We start from the raw sequence: 23,650 nt of genomic DNA on the forward strand, positions 1-23,650 counted from the left end.
TTCCTTTCTTTCAGGGCTGCATATGCAGCATTATGCAAGTTCTCAGGCTAGGGACTGAATCAGAGCTGCAGCTGCAGGCCTTTACCACAGCCACAGCAACGCCAGGTCCTTAACCCACTTAGCAAGCCCAGGGTTTGCACATTCTCATGGATACTAGTCAGGTTCATTACTGATGAGCCATGATGGAAACTCCTGCTTCCTGGATTTCCATCCAGGTTGATGTGGGCAGGACACAATGTGACCTCAGGGTTGCCACACTGAATAATTCTCAGGAATGCTGTCGTGTAAGGTCTGTGTGGTCAAAAGTGGTGGGGTCCTGGAGCCCCACTCTCCTTATTTCGGAGGAGGGTAATCCCCTCTTCTCTGCTTTCCACACATTCCTGGCTCCCCATCTGGACAGGAAGCTCCTCAAAAGTGCCCATGGGAAGGTTGGCTGGGAGAAGGTGGGTTACTCTCTGTTTGCTGTTGAGATATGCAGCCCTGAAAATCTCCATGCTGGATCTCTTGTCATGGCCTTGAACTCCAGGGGGGGAGGGTATAGATATTTTGGGCACCCACCCACTTGCCCACCACCTACTCATTCACTCACCCACCTACCTAGTCACTCTCTCACTCATTCACCCACTCACCCACCCATTCACTCCCTCCCTCATCCACTCACTCCATCACCCGCCCACCATCCACCCACTAACTCACCACTCACTCACCCACTCACTCAGTCACCCACTCACCTACCCACTCACTCACCCACCTACCTGGTCACTCACTCACTCATTCGCCCACACAGTTACCCACCCACCTACCCATTCACCCACTCACCCACCCACCCACTCACTCACTTATTCACTCTGCCCGAGCGGCCGTGCCAGTTGCTATGGCAGCTCTCCATCCATCCTCGTCATTCAGGGGCCTCTGAAAGTATGCCTGTCAATATAATGCACAGCCTGTTGAGGGGAAGTGACATTTTGAATAGTGGACACTTTTCCAGGAGCATTCATCCTGGGTCAGCCTCATGATAAATAAATACATTTGGTGTTTGAATCAGCAGGCAGGATACAGTGACTGAAATGCCAGTGCAGAGGCACATACCATAAGGCCGCATTGACAGGGTGGAGGTGGGACGTGAGAGAAGCGGGGAGAGGGAAGGCTTGAGAGCAGATCTGGGGGAGACTTGGTTTCCCTTCTGCCTGGCACCTCTGGGGAAAACAGGAAGCGAAGGGAACCGCCGGTTCCCTTTATCCCTGAACCACAGGCGGGGCCCTTCCTCCCATCACCCCTTCTGCTCCTCACCTGTCCTTCTCCCCCAGAAGAACCCCAGTCCCTATCTTAATTACCCTAACAGGAGCCTAAACAAAGTATTTATAAGGCTTACTGCGTTTGTCTTCCCGTTCCTATTAATAAAGTCTGGGAATGGAGGGAAGAAATATGGGTGGGTGACAGGGTTTTTAATGGTGCCTCACCTTAAATGCATTTTAAAATATGTAAATCAATAAAAAAATTATTTGTAATAGCAGCCTAAGAGTGCTGGTTAGCCTGGCGCAGAGTGAAATGCATGCTACAAGCCCTATTACCATACATCCTGGGAGCTGTAGTTAGGATTAATCTGTCAAAGGGGATGGTTTAGTGTTGATGAATATGACATGTGACCATTAACGATGTTGATTTTATCTCCCGAGATTAGCATGATTTACTTCGGATGGATAATAATGTCATTTGCTTGATGCAGTAGATCTGTTTACGAGCTGATTAAATTGTAAGGCCTTGCCTCATTTCATGCTATTTGGTTTACAGCTTCATTACCACAATCACAAAAGCTGGGGAAATGTCCCACATTCCATGTCACAATAAATCACCGCTTCACGTTGCTGGGATGGATTTTAGCAGTTCTGCCCAGCACGGACCATTCTTGGCTCCCCACTAATCTGTGATCCAGAATACATTAAGGGGATCTTCAGGAACACTGGGATGAGAAGGGGCAGGAATCCTCTCGGATCTTTTAACTGAGATTAAGGAAGTCCTTGAGTAATTAGCTGTAACAAATTACCTTATTATTTAGACAGTGAAGTCACTGTTTTTGTTGCAGGAATGATTACCATAAATACGCAGAAAAGTGACACTCAAGGAACCAGAGGGAAGCTCCCTGGCAAATTTCATTTTCACCCCGTTATCCTTTGCTCCGGGAGAGGGGTGATTGGAGTACAAGGTGTGTAGGAGGGTCTGTGTGTTAGGGTCCCCCCCACCCCCGCCCATGCTTCTTCCAAGTGGAGTGGCTGGGGGTGGGCACCATGCACCCACAGCACAGCACTGGCCACCTGGGCACCACAGGGTGGGATGTGCTGAAGCAGAGGGCAGAGAGGAGGGCACCTGGCACCTGGGTTGGAACAGAAGCATGTAAACCACAGACTTGCTCAACCCATGCCCTCTCTGCATCCATAGTGACCTGGCAGTGGGACTCTCCACTCTGGGCATGGGGGAGGGGGCACATGAGATGATTGAGATGGGGCTGTTTACCCCTCAATACGCTGGGGAGGCAGAAAGCACAGGCCTAAAATGACTGAGAACACATAAGAGTCTTTGAGTTCTTAACAATTGTCAGGTCCTGTTCTCACCAGGGACACCACCCCATGAGGCTGGTATTATTATTCTCATCCCATGTTATGGATGAGGAAACTGAGGCCCCAGGGGAAGATGAATGATGTGGCCAAGGTCACAGAGCCGGTCGGGACAGAGTTGGAATTTGAAGCCAAGCCATGGGGCCCTGGAGCTTGGCACAGTACCTGTACACTGAGATTGCCATTTGGCTCAGAATGAGGCCATTTTAGCAAAGTGAAAGGAGGGAGAATTTTCAGGACTTTTGCTTCTTACTCCTGAATGGAAACCTGTGACTCTGAATGGGTCCTGTCTGCAAAGAATTTAACATCAGCGTTCCTGTTGTGACTCAGTGGGTTAAGATCCTGACACTGTGAGGATGCAGGTTCTATCCCTGGCCTTGCTCAGTGGGTTCAGGATCTGGCATTGCTGCAACCTGTGGCTTAGGTTGCAGATGCAGCTCAGATCCTGTGTTGCTGTGGCTGTCGGGTAGGCTGTCAGTTGCAGCTCTGATTCCACCCCCCACCAGGGAACTGTAGGTGCAACTGTAAAAAGAAAAATAAAAGAATTTAATATCAACAATAATCAGGAGCACTGGGGCCAGGTCTTAAATAGGAACCTTAGGAAGATTTTGTGATGAGCAGAATTATAGATGATGTAAGATCACACTTCTTCAAGGCTAGGTCTTTAGAAAAAGAAAGCAATCATTTCAATGGGCACAGGTGGCCTCTCTCTGCATGTCAGGCCAGCACCTCCCTAGGACACTGATGGGTCAAGGGGAGAAATTGTGGACCACTGCAAGTTTTGCAGAAGAGGGAATTTCATTTCATTGCTCCATGCAGACTCGCCTCTGACCCTGAGATGTGGCCCTCAGATGCCTGTATCCCTTAACCAGAGCTTGTCACTGCCCCCTCACAGCAGAGGCCACAGTGGCCCTCCACTCTCCAGTCTCCTTTTCTCCCCCCTGTACTAGAACTCTAGTTTATAATTGATTTGAATAAGATAAAGTCTGCATTTCCCAGCCTCTCTTGCAGCTGTATGAGCCAGGCCCTGTGCATTTATTCTGAGCCAGGCCCTATGCTAAATGCTGGTTAAGATAAAGGTACATAAGGTGTGAACCTGTCCTCAGGCAGCCAGTCTGTCCATCAGTCATTGATTTGGCAATCTGTTGAGTACTTAATTGATCTATCAATCAATCAGTATTTCAGCTACTTGATCAGTGGCCAGACTTTTGCCTTGTCAGCCATTGGTCCTAGTATTGAACTCTCAGGATGCATGGAGAGGGGACTTTGGACACAGTCCTGGGATTGTAGAATTTGATGCCAGGCATAAGGATGAACCTCCAAGAAATCAACATACCGTTATCTTACATCATACACAAAAATTAGCCAAAGACTTAAATGTAAGACTTGATGCTATTTTCTTCTCCCAGAATGAAATGTAAGGGAAAAACTCCTTCACATTGGTATTGGTAGTGCTTTTTTTGGATATGACACCAAAAGCACTTACAATGAAAGCAAAAATGGGCAAGTGGAATTGCATCAAACTAAAAAGCTTCTGTACAGCAAAGGAAACAGTCAACAAAATAAGGGAGGTCTCTGATGGCTTAGCAGGTAGAGACTTCTGTGTTTCTCACCTCTGTGGCTCTGATTGCTGCTGTGTGGCATAGGTTCAATGCCTGGCCCAGAAATTTCCACATACTGCCTGTGTGGCAAAAAAAAAAAAAAAAAAAAAAAAAAAAAAAAAAAAAAAACCAAATAAACAAGAGAGAACCTGAAATAAACATTGAAACTCTCATTTAAAAAAAAAAAAATGAAAAGGCATCCTATACAATGGGAGAAAATATTTGCAAAGCATGTATCTGTTAAGGGATTAATATCCCAAACAAGTGAATTCATACAACTTGATTGAAAAAATACAAATAACCCATTTAAAAATGGGCAAAGGACCTGAATCGACTTTTTTTTTTTTCCAAAGAAGACATGCAAATGACCAAAAGGAAGGTGAAAAGTACTCAACATCACTAATCATCAGGGAAATGCAAAGCAAAACTACAATGAGCTCTCACCTCACATCTGTTAGGATGGCCATTCTCAAAAAGATGAGCTAACAAGTGTTGTTGAGGATATGGAGAGAAGAGACCCCTTTACATTCTTGCTGGGAATGTAAATTGGAACAGCCATTGTGGATAATAGGATGGAGGTTCCTCAAAAAATTAAAAGTAGAGCTACCGTATGATCCAGCAACCCTACTTCTGGGTACATATCCAAAGGAAATGGCATCTTTATCTCTAAAAGTTACCTGTAGTCCCATGTCGATTATAGCACTATTCACAATAGCCAGGGTATAGAATCAACCTATTGTCTGTGGATGGATGAATGGACAAAGAAAATGTGCGCGCACACACACACACACACACACACACACACACACACACACACATATGCATGCCATGGATATTATTCAGCCAGAAAAAAGAAGGAAATCCTGCTATTTTCAACAACATGGATGAATCTGGAACATTATGTTAAGTGAAACAAGCCAAACAGAGAAGAACAAACACTACACGATGACACAAATATAATCTAAAATTGTCAAACCCATAGAAGCAACGAGTAGAGGAGTGTTTGCCTGGGAGTGGGCGGGGGGGGGGGGTAGAAGGAGTGAGATGTTGGTCAAAACATATAAACTTAAAGTTATAAGATGAATATGTTCTGGGAATATTATATACAACATAGCAATTATAGTCAATAACACTGTTATTATATACTTGAAACTTGCTGAGAGTAGATATTAAGTGTTTTCACCACACACACACACACACACACACACACACACACACAGTGACTGTGTGAGATGATGGATGAGTTACCTAATTTGATTGTGGTGGGCATTTCGCAGTGTGCCCTCATAATGCTCTGGCATTCTTGGCTGTACTTACCTCCCTACCACCCTCTTCTCCCCACCTACTGCCACCTCCTTGGGGATCCGGGCCAGATGCCTTCTGAGGCCTCTTGTCCCCCCACGATGGGGTGCTTCCAACCACCTCCCCATCCCTGTTCCCCTGGGTCTGCCTCTTGGATACAGAGTTTTTTCCCCTGTGACTCTTGTCCCTCTGTCTCTCCACATTTGAACTTTGTTTCTTAGGCAGATATTCTAAGGGGAAGTGGATGTATTAAAGAAAACACAGAGACCTTCCCATCTCTTGTGTTTGACAAGCCCCCTGCTCTCCTGCCACCTCTGTGCCACCAGACCACCCTCAGGATAGAGAGAGAGAGAGTGCAGCCTGGGAATGTCCTTTGCAGGGGGGACTGTGGGGCTAAGCTGAGGGCTCAGCCTGAAAGGGCCAGAGAGGTGACCATACTGGGGGTCCAGGGGCACGAGCTGTGGGCTAGAAACACAGATAAAGGGACTTGTCACAGTGGGAGAAGGGACAAGCAGAAGGCAAATAGGAAGAGAGGTATGGGAATGGGCAGGGCCAGCCTGGCATCGCCCTTTTCTGTGTGGCTTGGGGCATTCTCCTAGGATGGCAAAAGCGCTTCTGACCCATATCAGTTACCTATTATTACAAGAAAAAGACTCCAAAATTGAGTGGCTTAAAACAATAACACCATTTATTTTGCTCAGGAATTGGCAACTTGGTTGAGGTTTTGCGGGGAGGGCTCATCTCTGCCCTGCTCAGGGTGACCTGAGGCTGGGGGCTGGAATCTTCTGAGTCTCGTCACTCCATGCTGGCAGTGGATGCCACTGTTGGCTGGGACTTCAGCTGGGGCTGTTGCCATCATACCTACATGTGTTCTGTCCAAGTGGCCATTTGGTTTCTTCACAGCACAGAGTTTCCAGGGTGAGCATCCCTAAAGGAGGTGAAGTCACCTGTCCTGACAACCTCCAGTATGACATAGTGTCACTGCTGTTCTCATCACAAGCCTACCCAGATTCAAGGGGAAGGAACTTCGATCCCACCCACTGAGGAAGGAGTGTCAGTTTCATAGTGTAAGAGGAATATATGGATGGGATATATTGGTGCTACCATCTTTGGAAAAGATTTATTGGCAAAAGATTTGGAAGCAACCTAAAGGCCCATCAACAGATAAATGGATAAAGATGTAGTGTATATATGTATAGTCCATGGAGTATTAGCCATAAAAAATAAAATTCAGAGTTCCTGTCACGGCGCAGTGGAAGCAAATCTGACTAGGAACCATGAGGTTGTGTTTGATCCCTGGCTTTGCTCAGTGGGTTAAGGATACAGTGTTGCTGTGAGCTGTGGTGTAGGTCACAGATGCGGCTCAGGTCTGTCATGCGGTGGCTCTGGTGTAGGCTGGTAGCTACAGCTCCGACTTGACCCCTAGCCTGGGAACGTCCATATGCTGTGGGTGCAGCCCTAAAAAGACAAAAGACAAAAAAAAAAAAAAGAAAAGAAAAGAAAAAAGAAAATTCTGCCATTTGCAATGATGTAGATGGATCTAGAGAGTATTATACTTAATAAGTCAGACAGAGAAAGACAAATACTCTGTTATCACTTAGATGTGGAATCTAAAAAATAAAACAAATGTGTATCACAAAACAGAAACAGTCTCACAGAGATACAACAGGACAAACTAGTGATTACCAGTGGGGAGAGGGAAGGGAGAAGGGGCGAGATAGGGGGATCAGATTAAGAGATACAAACTGCTATGTAGAAAATAAATAAATAAGGATATATTGTATAGTACAGGGAAACATAGCTATTATTTTGTAATAACTTTAAGTGGAGTATAAGCTGTAAAGATAATGAATCATTATGTTGTACACCTGACTAATACAATATCGTAAATCAACTGTACTTCAATTAAAAAGATTAAAAAGAGGAGTTCCCTGGTGGCTCAGTGGGTTAAGGACCTGCCATTGTCATTGCTGCGGAAAGGTTCAGTCTCTGGCCTAGGAACTTCCACATGCCACAGGCCTGGCCAAAAAAAAAAACAAAAACAAAACAAAACAAAACAAAAAAACAAAAAAACACCAAAAAATATTTTTTTTGAAGAAAAGAAAGAAAATACTATTGGCAAAATGACTGTTCCTCATAGGCCTTTGTCAAGAGTCGCAGGCTCCACCCTCAATCCCATTTTTGTTTCCTGTTTTCTCTCCCGGATCCATATCCCTCATACCCCAAGTTTCAGCTCTCTCTTCTGCTTGCTACTCACAGACTTACATCTCCAGCCCTGACCCCCTGCAGGCAGGAGAAACTCCACCCATACAAAACCTACACTCTGTATCTCCCTGCCAAAGCCTGGTCTCCCTCGGAATTTCTGCCAGTACCCAGATGTGGCTGACTCCTGGGGAGCCCTCCATCCCCAAATCCATTCTCTCCGTCTTCCGGGCACATGGCCACTGGGGCAGAAACTCCATTTCACAGCCTCCTTTGCAACTGGATGTGGCCAGATGGCTATCAGCACCTTCCTCCTCACTTGTTCAAGAGGACCCTGCTTGCCCTGGACTTCCTCTCTCTCCCCTTCCCGTGGGTGGGCGCAATGCCTATGAGCACAGTATCCTAGGGGATGAAGGAACACCAACACGGCAGGTGGGGGGGAGGTCCCTGAATGACATCATGCATGAAGCAGAGCAGCCTCACCAGCACAGATAACAGAGTCCCAGGAGAAATTTCCTTCTGAGTCACTGTACTCAGGGGTCTCTGGCACAGCAGCGTAGCCCATAGGCTAAGAACTCAGGATCACATTGTCCTTCCTCTCTCCTTTCCAGCCCCTGCTCTTCACTGCATCTGGTCCATTCTCCTTCCTCGCTGTCCCCTGCTACTGTCCTTGCTTTGCCTGTCGTGCAGCCCCTCCCCTGCTCCCAGCTCTCTCTTTCTTCTCTCTGAACCACCTTATGCCTTCATCTCTATCTCCAGTCCTCCTGTTCCATCCCATGATGGCACTCCTCTGCTCCAAGACCTCTGATGGCTCCCTACTGCTTATTGAAGCACAGGGTACATCTGTTCCCACCACATCCCCAGCCACTCCCTCTGCTCAGCCACCTCCCTGACACCTCCCTAACAGGCTGTCCTGTCTCCATGCCTTGGATCCTGTTGGTTACTCCTCCTGTTTTCCTGAATCCCCCATTTTCCACCCATCAAATGGCTCTTCAGCTCAGGTGTTACCGCCTCCCTGATGACTTCCGCATCTTCTTTTTGGAATTAACCCTGTGAGGATGGCCCTTATCACAGCCTCCTTAAGGCAGCGCTTGTTCCTGTGGCTCATTAGACTGGATAGTACATTATTTGAGGGTAGACACCATGTCCCAGTCACCTTCTCACTGCTTCCATGCCTAAGAGGATGCTAAGTATGCAGTAGGTATTCATTACATGCTTGCCAGTGAACACTCACTTTCTATGTCTGGAGGATCACAGCTTAGAAGGGCAGTCATTTTGCTACAGGTGACAGAGGTTGTAGTCCCTTTCACCTTGGGGACTTCCCCCAGGGAACCCGAAGGGAGGCAGGAGGGGCTGCCCTTCCCACTTTTCCCTGAGGGCTGGGGAAGCAGCAGCCATGGACTTTCTGTCTGCTTTGAGGGCAGTGCCTGTCAGTTGAAGTACTCAGGCTTTACAGGGATGGGCTTTGGAATGAGACACCTCTGGCCTTGAATTTCAGCTCACCACTTGTTAGCTGTGTGACTTCAGGCATGTTACCTAACCTCTCTGAATCTCACTTATATTTATTTATTTGCTTTTAATTTAATTTAATTTTTGATGGCCACACCTGTGGCATATGGATGTTCCCGGGCCAGGAAATGAATCCGAGTCACAGTCACAGCAATGCTGGATCCATTTAACCCACTGAGCCGGGCCAGAGATTAAACCTGCACCTCCTCAGTGACCCGAACTGCTGCAATCGAATTCTTAACCCACTGCACTGTGGTGGAAACTCCTTCTCTTTTTTAACATGAGATAAATATAGTCTAATAGATTATTAATAGGTTAATATAGATTAATACTTATTTCCTAGAGATCTTATAGGAATTAAAAAAAAAAGATAATATAAAGCTCTTGGCACAAGGAAAATGCTCACTAAATTATATTAATCTATTTTCTTTCCTGTGGTCTGAGACTTTTGCTGAGAGGGCATACGGAAGCCTCCAGTGTAGGCCTGGCCCACTGGAATCCTTGCTGTTGGATGGGGTTTCCCTGTGGACAAAAATCAGAAAATGTGCACTGTCTCAGCTGTCTTGGTCCCAGCTGGGCAGTTTGCTGGGTGCTCCCTGAAGGTAGAGAAGAGGAAGCAGGGCTGGAATCTAGTGGGGCTGGAGAGAGGGGCCAACCCCAGAGGGACAGGCTTAAACCATCTCAGGCTGAAATCAATAGCTAAGGGTCCATTGACAAGGGTACAGAGCTGGGAAGGCAGCTGTAGCTTTTAGGCAGCCAAGGGCCCCCTACATCAGGTGTGCTGTCAGAATCGTCCCACAATGGTCAGTCTGCTGTGGTATAAAAGATCTGGACTCCAGATGACCAGGCCTGGCTTCTAGGAGAGGGAAGGTGCTGAGGGCAGCTGGAAGACAGCCTGCATATGGTGGGGTCAGAGAGGAGGCTCCATTCTCCCTCTTACCCCACACGCTCAGCCTGAAGGCAGCAGACTACATCCAAGTCCTCCTCACTGGCTAGGAGGATCCCCAGGTAGCTGGATCTGCAGGTTGCAGCTATCTGAGTGGGGCTAGAATAAGTGGGTCCAGTGGCGTGCTAGTAAATGCTTCATAACAGCTCTCTGAGGGGAAAGCCTTCACTTATGGTATCTGCCAATTGCTGTGGTGTAAATACTCCCAGCATGGCTGATTTCAAGCTATCATCATAGCAGGGGTTGGGAAGAGATGCGCACAGTTGGCTCTTGTGAGCCAGGTTGAGCTGATTCCAGCATACTACTGGGCAGAGCCTGATAGCTGCATTAGGGTTAGGTCGATTTGTGTGGCTTCAGTGTACCAAGAGGTAAGGGCCACTATGGAGTGGTGAAAAGCACAAAAAAGATGGCCCTGGAGTCCTAACAGTTTATAATCCTAATCCCAGCCCTGCCACTTCCTGGCTGTGTGATCTTGGGCAAGTCACTTTATCTCTCTGTGCTTCAGTTTCCTCATCTATAAAGTGGGGCCAATGATAGTGCCCACTTCATAGGGTTATTGTGAAGGTTGCATATGTTAACACTGGCCTGCAGTAGGTTGTCATAAAGTGTTATTCCTTATAGCTAATTATACAGAGTAGTTGGAATGTCGCCTTGGTCAGGAAAATGTAAAAAGGAAAAACCCAGAGTCCCTCAGGGTGTTTCCCAAAGGCATGCTCTTTTTATATTTGATTCTTGGATTTCCTTTAAGATCAGAGATTTAAAATATGCAGGCCCAGAAATTACCTGAAATGATTTTCCAATGTTGAGCATACATGTACTTATTTCTATAAAGAGGGGCCATTGCCTTTAGTAGATTCTCAAAAAAAAAAAAAAAAAAAAAAAGCTGTGGTTTCTGCATCCATCCCTCAGCCCACAAAAGGCTTAAGACCTATTGATGCGGAGGGTATAGAATTCCCACTCCACAGGAGCTGCCCCTGGAGGAAGTAGGGGAGGGATGTTTCTAAAGCCCGTGAGAGAAAACTGTCAGAGACACACAGAGAGATGCAAAGAAATCAGCCCAGAACTCTGAAATGTGTCTTCCTTGTTAGACTTAAAACTGAGAAAGCTTCCAGCAGCAGGGCAGCCAAGCTGCTCCCATACATGCATCCCTGTTCCTGCTTTCTCATCACCCCTTCGGGTCCTAGGAGTCTCCTTTTCCTTTCTCCAAGCTCCACCTACACCCTGCTCCTGCACTCTCCAGAATCTGGCATAGGTGGTCCCCAAGGGCCAAGTGCAGGTATATGTGGGAGGCATGATTCAAACTCGCTCGAGTGGTGTAAGTGATAGCATTTGTGTTCTTTATGGTTGTGTCTTGTTTCTTTTAGATTTCTGTAGTTACACTATAATGATTGAAGGTAGGGTTAGTGTAGACTTGACTTAGCATTGATTTGCTTCTGTTTTGAGTTGGAGGCTGTCTTCAGTTTTTTTCCAGTAACGTGGAAGAGGGGGGGAGGTAGGTTTACAATGTCACTCCCTGGGATTTTTTTTTTTTTTTTTAAGGGCCGCATCTGTGGCATATGGAAGTTCCCAGGCTAAGGTTCAAATATGAACTGCAGCTGAGACCTCTGCCACAGCCACAGCAACACCATATCCAAGTCGCATGTGTGACCTATGCCACAGCTTGCGACAACACCAGATCCTTAACCCACTGATCGAGGCCAGGGATTGAACCCTCATCCTCACGGACACTATATTGGGATCTTAATCCATTGAGTCACAATAGGAACTCTGACCCCATGGGATTTTCTTGTTGTTGTTGTTTTTCAAAGACAATTGCTTCTTCCTGGATTGGTATTGTGTGAGAGGGGTTCAGGGCTAAAATGAATAGATCTCTAACCAAAGATCTTAATAGGGATAAAAATTACTTTTGACAAATCCCACTCTAAATCATTGTAGTGGGCAACTCTGAGCACCAAAAACGAACAAGAGTTACAATGTCTGAGGGCTTTGTCTCCTTTGTCAACAAGAATATGTGGTTTAGAGGTACAAGCCACCAACCAGTGACCCCCTGGAAGGCCACCACCAAGAGAGCTGCTTCCTGACTCCAGTTCTGGGTGACCCTGTCTGTGGCTTGCTGAGGAGTCTACTGATGTTCTACCCTAACTCCCACCCTTGCTGCTGTTACTCCCCTGAGTAACAGAACCCTGAGTTTATTTCAGGCAACAGTGTACCCAACTAAACAGGTCCCAGCCTTCCTTGCAGCTAAGTGTGGCCATGTGGTTAGAGTCTGCCCAATGAGGTATAAGCTGAGAAGTTGTCAGTGGATTCCAGAAAGTCTCATTAAAAGGGAGGGGACCCTTTTACCTCTTTTCACTGCTCCTTCCTGTTGCCTGGAATGAGGTGATGGTTGCTGAGCTCAAGCAGCCATCTTGGACTTAGATGATGCGAGGAGGAAAGCTTCCTGGTGGCAGAGTTCCCACTGGGGCTCAGCAGGTTCAAAACCCAATGTAGTCTCTGTAAGGATGCGGCTTCGATGCCTGGCCTCACTCAGTGGGTTAAGGATCTAGTGTTGCCACAAGCTGTAGCATAGCTTGCAGATGTGGCTTGAATCTGATATTGCTGTGGCTGTAGCGCAGGCTGGCAGCTGCAGCTCTGATTTGACCCCTAGCCCAGGAATTTCCATATGCTGCAGGTGCAGCTGTAAAAAGAAAAAAAAAACAACCCAAAAAAACAAAAAACTTCTTGGTTGGTCTGATATAGCCAAAGACAGAGCATCCTGGGTCCCTGATAACCAAGGGCCATTTTTAGCCTGGACTGTCCACCTCCATCCTGAGAGAAGAGAATATCCATATTCTTTAAGCTACTCTTTAAGGGTCTTTGTCATCGTCAGCAGATGCAGTTTCTAACTGATATGTGGAAGCTCACTGGGCCTCATTTTGTGGAAGGGCAAAGGTGTCCACAGTTCCTCTAAGCCAACTGCTACTTCTGCTCTCTCTGGAAGAATCATCCTGCCCAAGAGGGCCCAATTCTTTCACAACTTTCCTCCATTCCGTCTCCATGCCACTCCCCCATCCCTTTCTGTCTTCCTTCCTTCCCTTTCTCACCTTCCCTCTAACATTTATCGAACATCTACTATGTTCCAGGTACCATGCTGGCTGTCAGAGCTAGAAAAAGGTACAGGAGACAAACCCTCCTGCTGTGTTCAGGGCCCAGGCTGTGAGGAAAATGTAGAGAGTATGATGGGATGGACAGGTACTACAGGAGCAATGAGAAGGGCACTGAATCCAATGTGAAGAATGTGGGGGGCTTCCGGGAGGAGGTGATGCTGGCCTGAGATTTGAAGCAGGAGTTTTGAGTTGCTGGTAATTATGGAGAGAAGACAGAGGACAAAGATTCCAGGCACAGGGACCAGCACAGTGCAGTACAGTGGTTAAGGACTCTGGCTCTGGAGCCCAGATATGTGACTTCTCTTTAGTCCTTGGTTTCCTCACCTGTAAAAGGAGGAGACAATGGTAATAGGACTAGATGAGTGCCTCGAGGTAAGAGTGCCATGCATGCTGCTTATTAACACTATTATTGTTGATCAGTGTGTGGCCCATGGTATGCACAGACAGATGCCACTTTGGAGGCAAGCTTCACAGAGGCCATAAGTGACTTGTCCACAGTCACCTAATGATGAAGAGGCACCACTCAAATCCATAGGGTCCTCATTCCTAGTCCAGTGGCCTCTTTATACCTCTACTCACTTCTATTCCATTAAGTGCTAAGGGAAGGCAAAGTGAGGGAATAGTCAGTGGGTGGTGGTGGGGAAAAGCTGGAGGGCTTCCTGGAAGAGATGAGTCTTGAGAGAACTTTGAGGAATGGGGAGGAAGGAAGGGATTCCAAGGAAATAGTGTATGATGAGCACCACCAGCCAAGGTGTTGAGGGGCTAGCTGGTGGGTAAAAGGTCTGGATTGTGAAGACTGGTGAGACACAAGGTATAGCAGGCAAAGAGAGACCAGGTCAGAAGATGAACCATGATGATGGTGCTCTCATAGCCAGATAGTAGAGTCAGAACTTGAGCCAGTGAATCCCAGGGAGTCACAGATAGTTCTTGAGCAGGGAGTCTGGTCATCATGAAACTATATTTTGGGAAGAGAGAAGGGAATAAATCTGTCTTTACTAAGAGCAAGTAGGGGCTAGATAGTAGGTTGGGAATTTTCACATTAATAATTTCGTTTGAGCCTCGCGACAATCCCTGTTAGGTTGGTACCAACAGTCCTATTTTACAGATGATAAAACTGGGGCCCAGAAGAACTGAGTGAGTTGAGCCAGTGGTGGGGCTAAAAGTTTAATTTAGGGCTGCCTGATCCCAAATTGTGTGATCTTTGCACATCACCACATGGCTTTAAGCCATGCTGACACTCAGAATGCCCCTTGTGCTATGGATGTCCCATCAGGAACTGCTGTTGCCTCATCAGGGGCTCAAGAGTCCTTTTGCAGCCCAGACACCTCCCTGGGTAAGCTCGGGGGTCACACTGGGCAGAGAGAGATCAGTATTCCTGGAACTTTGGGGGATCCTCAGCACAAGGTAGGGTAAAGTGCTAGCTAGGGCTCTGGGTCTAAGAGAAATGGCTTCCCAGCTTTGCACTAACTGAACTTAAACCTCACCTGAGGGAGGCAGCGGGATGAGCCCTAAATCGGGAGTCTGGCTGGAGGTGACTGACACCTGAGGAAGTGAAATGATGTGACATCTATATTCACTTCAAATTAATGGGGTGGGAGAGGCAAGGTGAACTGGGTAGGGAGGGAACAGGATTGGCCATGAGTAAATAACTGTTGAGGCTGGGTGATGGGTTTATGGGAGTCTAGTATACCATTCTCTCTACCTTTGTGTATGTTGGAAAATCTCCATAATAAAAAGTAAAATAATAATAATAGCGATAACACCGATAACTTAAAAAATATACAACAATTATGCCCACCACACTCTCTCCCTGCTGAAACAGAATCTCCGCCTCCTAGGAATTGTTATGCTTTCAAATCCTCTCAGGTAAGAGCAAAAAAGGTGAGAACCTCTGAGTAGACTGCGTCACTCACTAGCTATGTGACCTCAAGCTTCTCTGGCAGAGCCTCAGTTTCCTCATCTGTAAAATGGGGGTAAATGTTCTAACAGCCTCTTGGAATTGTTGCGAGGTTTAAATGGGATGATACAGGATAATATGGGCTGGGCATAGTCCATAACAGAATGAACAGATCATCCTGAGCTTTGCAGTTGCTCCAAGCACCACCGGACCTATAGCCTCAGTAGGTGAGGATCCCTACACCACTAGGTGCAGAAGAGGCCATCACATGGCCTTGCAGCAAGAAGCCTCACCTTATAGGCAACTTTTACACCTTTTGCAAAGCATGGGGAATTCATTAACTAGGAGAGCTTTTCATCTACTATTTCTTACTGCTTAAAGACCACCCAGCGCACAGACACCAGGGTCACTCAGGGTCACTCGGTGTCACCAACAGAAGTACAGATGGGGGCAGTGGTTGAATAGAGGGACAAGCTTGAGTATTCTCTGCTGGCCTTGCCACTGACTTCCAGGACTTAGCCTCAGTTTCTTCATCTGTGTTAGGGGTAAGTGTAGAAAGTGACAGTCCTTGGCAAGGCATAGGCAGGTCATAGGAAATAATCAGAGAATGAGGGTGAATGAATGCATGAATGTGTGGAGATCACTTCGCTTTGGCAGGCAAGGTGTCCTGTCGGAGTCTGGGCGGCCATAGGCCATAGGAGTTCCCTGGGTGGGGGAGGGGCCCTTGACAACTGGGCCAACTCTTCTAGGACAGAGAAAGAGAGCCAGGGGCCCACAACCAGAAACTAGAGCAGGTGGAGAAGCGCGGAGGATGTGTTTAGCAGCGGGAGAAGAGAGAGGAACTACAAGGAGGGGGCTCCGGGACACCACTCCTAAAATGATACCAAGGTGGAGGCGCGGGGTCTTGGAATGACCACCCAGCCGGCGACCTGAGCCCTGGCCAGGGTTCCGGGTGTCCTGGCCGCTCCGCTGCGCTCCGCAGCGCCGCCTGGCGGACACGCCGAGTTCCGCTCGGGCTTCAGCGGCAGCGGGCCGGCGCTCGGGGATCCGCAGGCGGTTCAGCAGACAGCTGGAGAGGGCCTGGGGCGGCAGCGCGGATGGGGCGGCTGTTCCCCGTTGGCTGTGTCGCACCTGGCCTGGACCTGCAGCAGTTATTGGCACCCTCCCCTCACTAACCCCGCGCCCTGGCTGACTTAGCTCCTTCTCACACGTCGGGGAACGCTTTCTTCCCCCAACCCCCGGCCCCTAGCTCCCAGCTCCAGAATTTTGCAGCCCGGAAGAAGCTTTCATTAAAATTTCAGGGCGTTTTGAGTTTGATTTTTGTTAATAAAATACCGGGAGTGGGCGTGAAGGCACGAACGTGCCCAGTTCGTCTCCCTAACAGTCTCAGACTTGAAATTCCAGGACTGGGGAATTTCTGTGTCCTTCCCCGCCCAAGTGGGTCCTGGCGGGCGAGGCGTGGTGGCCCAGGAACCCCTGTAGGAAGGCGCGAGGCCAAGGAGGGCGAAGCGTGTGGGGCGGAGTGGCCGGGGGATCGGGGCTGGTGCTGGTGCTGGTGAGAGGTGAGCAAGGGCCTCGCCTTCACGTCTCAAGCCGTGGGCACTGGAGTCTGTCGGGACTGGGGCCGCAACACCTCCTAGAACGTCCTCCCATTCCATTTAGGGGGGAGGGTGTCTGTCCAAGAGCCTGAGGGCGACAACCCGCCCCATGATTTGAGGTTCTCAATCCACCGGGCCTAGCCGGGCCCAGCCCAGCCTGTCTTTGCCGTACCAGAGTGGGAGTAGGGCTGCAGCGTCTCGGGCGCCAGCTCCGGTTCCTCCAGTCGGCGAGTGCGGGCAGGCGGCTCGGAGGCGCTGAAGGCTGCCTGGCTCCGTGTAGGCGGCACGGAGGCTGTCTTCCTCTACCAAGTCCTCTCCAGGTGGAGGCCTGGGAGCTCCCCGTGGCGTCCCGGAGGTCGCTGGGGCTGTTTTGCGTGCAACCCGGGAACAGGCCCCTCAGGCGTGAGACTGACGCTGGGGGGAGAGTGGAAAATCTCAGAGTCACCAACCCCCGAGCAAATGGCAGCAGGGGCCGCGCGGTTGAATGACCGAGGCCGGAGGCCGAAGGACTGCCTCTGCGCCGCGGTGAGCTTCCCGAGGCAGTAGGGGGAGCTTGACACCTAGGAAGGCCGGGGGCTCGGAGAATCCAGAACTGCCTGACTCCGGAGAGAGGAGAGTTCAGGGTGCGCGCTCAGCGCCGCGACTCCGGGGTCGCAGGATCCCAGGAAAGGCACGCTCTGGACCCAGAACTCCTGTGGACCCGGCGGGGCAGCGCCCAAAAAGCCAGAAACCAAAGCTCGTCCCCGGGCCTGGAGAGCATGGGTGTGTGTGTGTGTGTGTGTGTGTGTGTGTGTGTGTGTGTGTGTGTGTGAGAGAGAGAGAGAGAGAGATGGTGGGGGGGCCGCTTGGACCCTATCCTCCCCCCCGCAAAAAAAAAAAAAAAAAGAAAGAAAAGATTAGAGCTCTTCTCTGCTTGATTCCTTGTGCGCTTTAGGCAGCTCAGTCCCGCTGCTCAAGTTGGGGAGACAAAAGGGAGCGGTGCGCACTGTGGGGATCCGCGCCAGGATAGAGGGTCCCTCCACCCCGCGCCTCGGCGGAGCAGAGCTTGAAACCCAGAACCTCAGACGGCGTCCACCTGGTCGCCCCAACGAGGCCGAGAATGGGAGCCCAGATCCTGACCTGGCCGGATTGGTAGGGGCTTCTGGATCCCGGGCCCCGGTGCTCTGTCCCGCGGCGCAGACCGGGATAGACTGCAGACTGCGGAGAAATCGGGACGTGGAAAAGCAGCCGCGGCGCCAGCCAGCCGCGGGTCCGGCCTCTGGAGAGAGGAAGCAGCCGGGCGGGGAGGGGGTTGCCTGGAGGGGTAGGCTGGTGGCTGCCTCTGGCCCTCGGCAGCCAGAAGAAGAAGCGAAGAGCAAAACTCCTTTTCTCCCTAGGGACAAGAGGGCTCCGGCGCGCTCTCCTCCCCAGGCCTGGGAAACAGGTTCTCAAGCGCCCTCCGACCCCCAATCGATCCCAGTCTCCCGCCTGGGACAGGGGATGCTTGGAGAGCGAGGAGAGGGACGCGGGGAGCGGCACCTCCCCCAGGCCGAGGCTGGGCGGCCGAGTCCGACCTGCGCCGCTCTGAGCAAAACGAAACTCAAACTCCCAAAATTCTCGACAGGGGAATTTAAAAAATTCCCCACCCCCCTTTCCTTTCACTTTTAACAAACCAGCAGCTGGGGGAAAAATTAAACGAAATGAGCGATAGCTAAGGACGCTATCTTTCCAAACTGTGAAACCCCTTTAAAAAATATTTTCGAAGGCCAGCCCCACAACTGGCCAGCTCTTCTGAAGCCTTTGCCTCTTCCTGAAAATCACATCAAAACAGTCGGAAATGCGGCCAAGGTCCTGGGATGGAGTAGCCGAGAGGCCCAGAGAACCCGCTGCTGCTGAAACCGCCATGCTCTTCTTTCTCTTTAACCAAAAAATAAAAAAGATAATAATAAGAAGTAAAACCTTTTAATACATCAAATATACGGAATTTTAATCTTTAAAGCGATACATTGTCTATTATTTTAGTACATGACGTAAACCTTACTTGTCCCCTTCTCAGCGGGTGGACTTAAAAATTAAAAATAGTTAAGTGTTCCTTTTAAAGAACAAAATAAGGCAAATGAGGTTTTGGAATAGAATTGTTTTTCCTTTTTTTTTTTTGTTTTCTTCCAGAATACATACAAAAAAATACCCATTCTCTTTCGATGGTATACACCTTAAAAATAATTGCAATTTGAAATCAGAGCTGACAAATTGTGACTTGTTTTGTTTTTTTTTCATTTTTTGTAACAAACATGCATGTAAATTTGTGTTTCAATCAGACATTAAATAAGAACGTACAATACAATCATAGCAATTTTAAAGTAACATTAAAGAGAAGACCTCTAGTTCTGTGGCGGTTTTGTATTTATTTATAATCTACAAGGGACGGGAGGGTTTGTTTTCCACATTTTTACCCTCAAGTTTTAATTTTTTCCCCCTCTTCCTTTTTACCTACGGAGCTCAAACTAAATAATGCACTTCTGAACCACGGGTCCGCTTGGAGCTAACATAAATAAATACCAGTGTCCACCGATGCAGTCCTCAGATGAACACTTTCTCAATTATTTTTTTCCTTCTTTTTCTATAAAAAGTCAAATGATATTTTTCAACTTTTATAAAGTTTGGGTGGAGAGATGAGAGGTGGGGGAAAGGGGAGTTTCCCACCCGGTCTCTGTCGCTGTTTCGGGTAGATAGATACGGTACATTTTTTTTTCCTTTCCTGGCCCGGGTCATCCCCACGCCCGGGAGACAGGAGCCTCTGCCCTGTTCCCGCCCCTCCCTCGGCTCCTTCCCACCCCCCCCAGTTCTTTACTCTTCTTCGATGGCCCTCCCAACCGCCCTCACTGGTACCCCAGTGCCGAGGCCGTGGTCAGTCTCTGTCCGTAGAGAGCGTAGGGGGAGTAGTAGGGTCCGGTGGCGGCGGGCACCGGCACGGGAGCGCCGGGCGTGGGGAGCGGGCTCTTGGAGTAGGGGTGATAGCGGCTGCTGAGTCCCAGCGCGTGGTGAGGGCTGCGTAGCGCCAGCGTCCCGGGGCTGCCTGGAGCGCCCGACGTGGGGATGTGCATGTGGCAAGCCATGGCGGCCGCTGCGGCGCTGGCCAGAGACGAAGAGCTGGGGTAGCCCGACAGCAGTTTGTCTGTCCCGGGGAAGGCCGTATGGGTCCGCAAGTGGCTCAGCAGCTCTTCGGACGTAGCGAAGCGCTTGTCACAAGGCCCGTTGGCCGACACCCAGTTGCAGATGTGGGGGAGTGGGTCGTTAGGGAGCATGAAGCCGTAGGGGTAGAGGGGGTGGCCGGCCAGAGAGGGCGGTGTAGCGCCGGCGGCGGCTGCAGCGGTTAGCGATGAGTGCACACCGTGCAGCGGGTGTGTGGGGTACACCAGCGGGTATCCGGACTTGAGAGCCGCAGCCGCCGCGGCTGGATCGTGAGCGCACGATGCGCTGGCTGCCGCTGCCCCAGCCAGGTGGCTAGCGCAGTGGTAGCTGAGGCAGTACGGGTCCCGGCACAAACTGGCTGTCATCACGGACGGCGGCGACGCCCCAGCCAAGGGGCTCGAGCCGGCGGGCTTACTGCAGCCCAGGGAGCCCGCCGCGGCCGCCGCCAGCTGCGCCCCCACCAGGCTGCCGGGCTTGGTGGGGTCGAGCGCCACGCCGTGTGGCAGGAACTGGGGCGGGTAGCCGGCATAGGCCCCAGCCAGGCTGCCTGGGTAGGTCATGCCTGCGGGAGGCAGAGGGAAAACAGTCTGGCCCGGCTTGTAGGGCGATACGGGGGCTACCAGCCCAGAACCCAATACCGAGGAGGAGGTTGGCGCGCTGGGGCCCGAGCCCGAGCTGGAGCCCGATGAGCCGCCGCAGTCCGAGCCTAGAGCTTTGCCCCCGGGGCCCCCATCTGGGTGCTGGTTCACGTCCACATTAATCCCGCCGCCACAGCTAATCCGGCCGTGCGCCAGCCCCGTGGGTCCCCCTTCGGCCGAGGTGCCCCCAGAGCCCTTGCTGCCGCCACCGCCGCCGCCTGCCTCTTGGTCCTTCTTGTCGTCCTTGCCCTCCGGGCCGCCCCCGGCCGAAGGCAGCATGCCTCCTGGCGAGCAGGCCGAGGCGCTGGAGCTTGGGCTGCCTGTCCTGGGCGTGAATGGCTGGCAGGTGGCGCTCGGTACCCGGAATCCGGATTTCTCCGTCGAAACCCCCCCGCCGCCGCCCCCGCCGCCCCCGCCTCCGCCGCCGCCGCCTCCCGGCTCCTTCTTATCCGAGCCCGGTTTGGAGTACGGCTTGAAACTCGACTTGTCCTCCACGCCGATGTCGCTTAGCTTGAGGGGGCCCGACTTTGCGTCCTTGTCGCCCCCGGCGCCGCCGCCAGCACCGCCCGCGCCGCCCCCGTTGGAAGCGACGGAGGAGAGTTTGGAAGAGGGCGAGGGGTCGGGCTTCCCGATCTGCGAGCATGTTTGGGCCAACAGCGCTAGCGGGCTCTTCTTGGCATCAAGCTGTGGGGTCAGACGTGGGGGGGGGGAAACAAAGAAAGAAGGGGAAACCCTTTAGAATCCTGGCTTTTAGGTTTCAAACGCACCTCTGTAACGACCTGCAAAGATCCTCCCAGCCCCAAGGCGCAATTCTAGGCGACACCCCTTCTACATACACACATTCTTGCTTTTGAGAAAGGCGACAGCACCCTTCCCCCCCCCAACCCCACCATCAGGATCTTCTCCGTCCTCTCAGGGATAAATGGATTTGGAAACAAAACAAAACAAAACAAACCGCACAAAATGTTTTGGTTTCTGACTCTTTGACCTAGAACTGTAGCCCTCTCCCCCACCCCATCCCTAATTCTTCCGAGTAAGGGCTAGGGCAGTTGGCGCCTTAGAGGCTGTGCACAAATAACCAGCTTCTGGGGAACCGGAGGACTGCGACTTTGGAACCAACCATATTTTGGACTCCAGTAGGTCTTCTGGGCTGAAAGTAAGGGGGCCTGAGTCGTGGAAGGCGTTTTAATACCAAAGGGAGAAACAAGTTTTGGCTGCCTTGTCTCTCAGCATTCACACCCCGTTCTACCTCCTCCCCCCTTTCCACCCTAGTTTTAAGGTGCGGGAGCACTATCCTCTCCCCCCATCCCGAAGCTGAATCACTCCGATACCCCCACCTTCCAACCCCCAGATCCCGAGAGCAGCAGCCGGGTGGTGGTCCCAGCGCGATCCGGGGATAGGGTCTTTACCTCTATGGGGCTGACAGGAGTGGAAGGCAAGGGCTGCAGGTATTCGGGGTGCAAAATGTGGCCAGTCCGTGCGGTCAGCATCTTCAGCACCTTGATAGGCAGGCGGTTAGCCTGGCGGAGAGGGTCAGAGGGGGGCACGGCGTGCACAAAAGGCTTGGTGCTGCCGGCCGGGGACGAGCCTGGGCCGGGGCCGGAGCTATTTCCAGAGAGCGCGCTGGTCCAGGCAGGGTCCGCACTGCTGCCGCCGCCGCCGCCGCTGTGCTTACTGCTTCTTAGGGCAGAAAGCGAGGGCGCTGTGCTCATGACCCACCCGCGCGCATGGGAGCAGCGGGGGGAGGGCTCCGCGAGGCGCGGGGCGGGCTCGGGGCTGCGCGCTCGCCCAGGGAGCAGGAGCAGCAGGAGGAGCTGGCGAGGCGGCCACCGGCGCCCAGCGCGCCTTCTCGGCGCCTGGAGCCAGAAGCGAATAATCCTGGGTGGCCCGCAGCGGAGCCGTGGCCGAGCGGGAGGAGCCGGCCCGACTGCGGGAGTGCCGGGTGGCTCGCCGTATCCGCCTCGGGCTGTGCCCCTGCGCTGCGCACTCGCGGCCCGGCGCTGGCGCTGCGCTCTGCGATGTGAGCCGCTGCCTGTCCAGCCGGGGCTCTGGCGAGGAAACTCACTTCAAAAGCAGCTGCACCGAGGGGGAGATTAAAGCCTTTGCCGCCTTCCAATCAAATGGGAGCCCGAGGTGATTGGAGGGTCAAGGGGATGTGACGCGTCCCGCGCCGCTGCTGCCGCCGCCGCCAGGACTCTCAGCACTGGTTTTAATGGGCAGCTCCCACTTCGCCTCTCCCCCTGCGTGTCCCCTCCCTTGATTTCGCTCGGAGGACGAGCTGGACATTTATTCTACGTTTGCTATCTGCCGCCTCCCTCTTTTTTCTTCCTCGTCGTCCTTCCTTTCCCCAGCTCGAGAATAAACTGAAACCTTTTGCAGGAGGGTGCGTATGAGGAATAGATTGAGGGTGTTCGTAAGGAGCTCCGGCAGGAATCTGGACCACAGCCGGACTGTCAACTCCAGGGACGCACAGGGGGCGCACACAGTAAATATTCTCTCCTCCTCCTCAGTAACTGAAATCAATTGCGGTGCGGCCGCCTGGGTAAGGAAAGGTGGGGAGCAGGCGTTGGAGTTGGTCCGGCTGCCCGCCCGCTTTGATTTCTTGAGATTCGGCGGCGGAGAAACCAGAAGTCAGGTGGGAAGAGGAGGCGGTGGAGGCACGTCTCCGCTGGGTGTGCTAGGCTCCCCGCCCTTCCCGGCCACGTGACGCCCGGGGATGCGCAGATTGGGGCAGGAGCGGGGGTCACATGTTTCCTCTGTTTCACACTCAGCGCCCCCCCCCCCCCATTCTTACTCTCCCCTGCCACCCTCTCTTCTTCTCCCCCCTCCCCACCAGTTCTTTGGGCATCTCCACCCCTCCATCAATTGTCAATGTTCCTCGACCGCAATCAATCAGTTATTTGTCAGCTCTTGTCAATCCGCCGGTGATTTATGTCAGCTTTTGTTGCTGATTACAAGGCGGGTGCGACTTGAAGGGAAAAAGAGGGAGAGAGAGACGGAGAGGAAGAGACCGAGGGGGAATTGGAAG

The 23,650-nt window shown here is 51.2% G+C and overlaps 2 protein-coding genes and 1 long non-coding RNA gene across 3 annotated transcripts in view; 1 reads left to right on the plus strand and 2 right to left on the minus strand.

The window, feature by feature from the left end:
- Nucleotides 1-19,176, plus strand: part of LOC106507128 (uncharacterized) — a 136,868-nt gene extending 117,692 nt beyond the window's left edge. Inside the window, exon 8 of the mRNA XM_021073149.2 lies at nt 17,748-19,176. Coding sequence (XP_020928808.2) covers nt 17,748-18,460 — 713 coding nt within the window. The 3' untranslated portion in view covers nt 18,461-19,176. The remainder of the gene's footprint in view (nt 1-17,747) is intronic.
- On the minus strand, nt 6,177-17,538 carry LOC146396890 (uncharacterized). The gene is made up of 2 exons (XR_014828176.1): nt 16,986-17,538; nt 6,177-13,642 (listed from the first exon to the last, which is right to left on the minus strand). It is a non-coding gene; the product is annotated as an uncharacterized LOC146396890 (long non-coding RNA).
- On the minus strand, nt 18,753-22,672 carry ZNF503 (zinc finger protein 503). Its single transcript, XM_021073148.2, has 2 exons — nt 22,032-22,672; nt 18,753-21,306 (listed from the first exon to the last, which is right to left on the minus strand). Exons 1-2 carry the CDS (start codon nt 22,332-22,334, stop codon nt 19,672-19,674), a joined length of 1,938 nt encoding a protein of 645 aa, XP_020928807.1. The 5' UTR covers nt 22,335-22,672; the 3' UTR covers nt 18,753-19,671.
- Nucleotides 22,673-23,650: the final 978 nt, after the last annotated feature.

The sequence above is a fragment of the Sus scrofa genome, chromosome 14 (genome assembly GCF_054392235.1).
Source record: "Sus scrofa isolate SSC_HxYL_T2T_F1_AM1 chromosome 14, Sscrofa_HxYL_maternal_Yorkshire_Landrace_v2.0, whole genome shotgun sequence".
NCBI lineage: Eukaryota > Metazoa > Chordata > Mammalia > Artiodactyla > Suidae > Sus > Sus scrofa.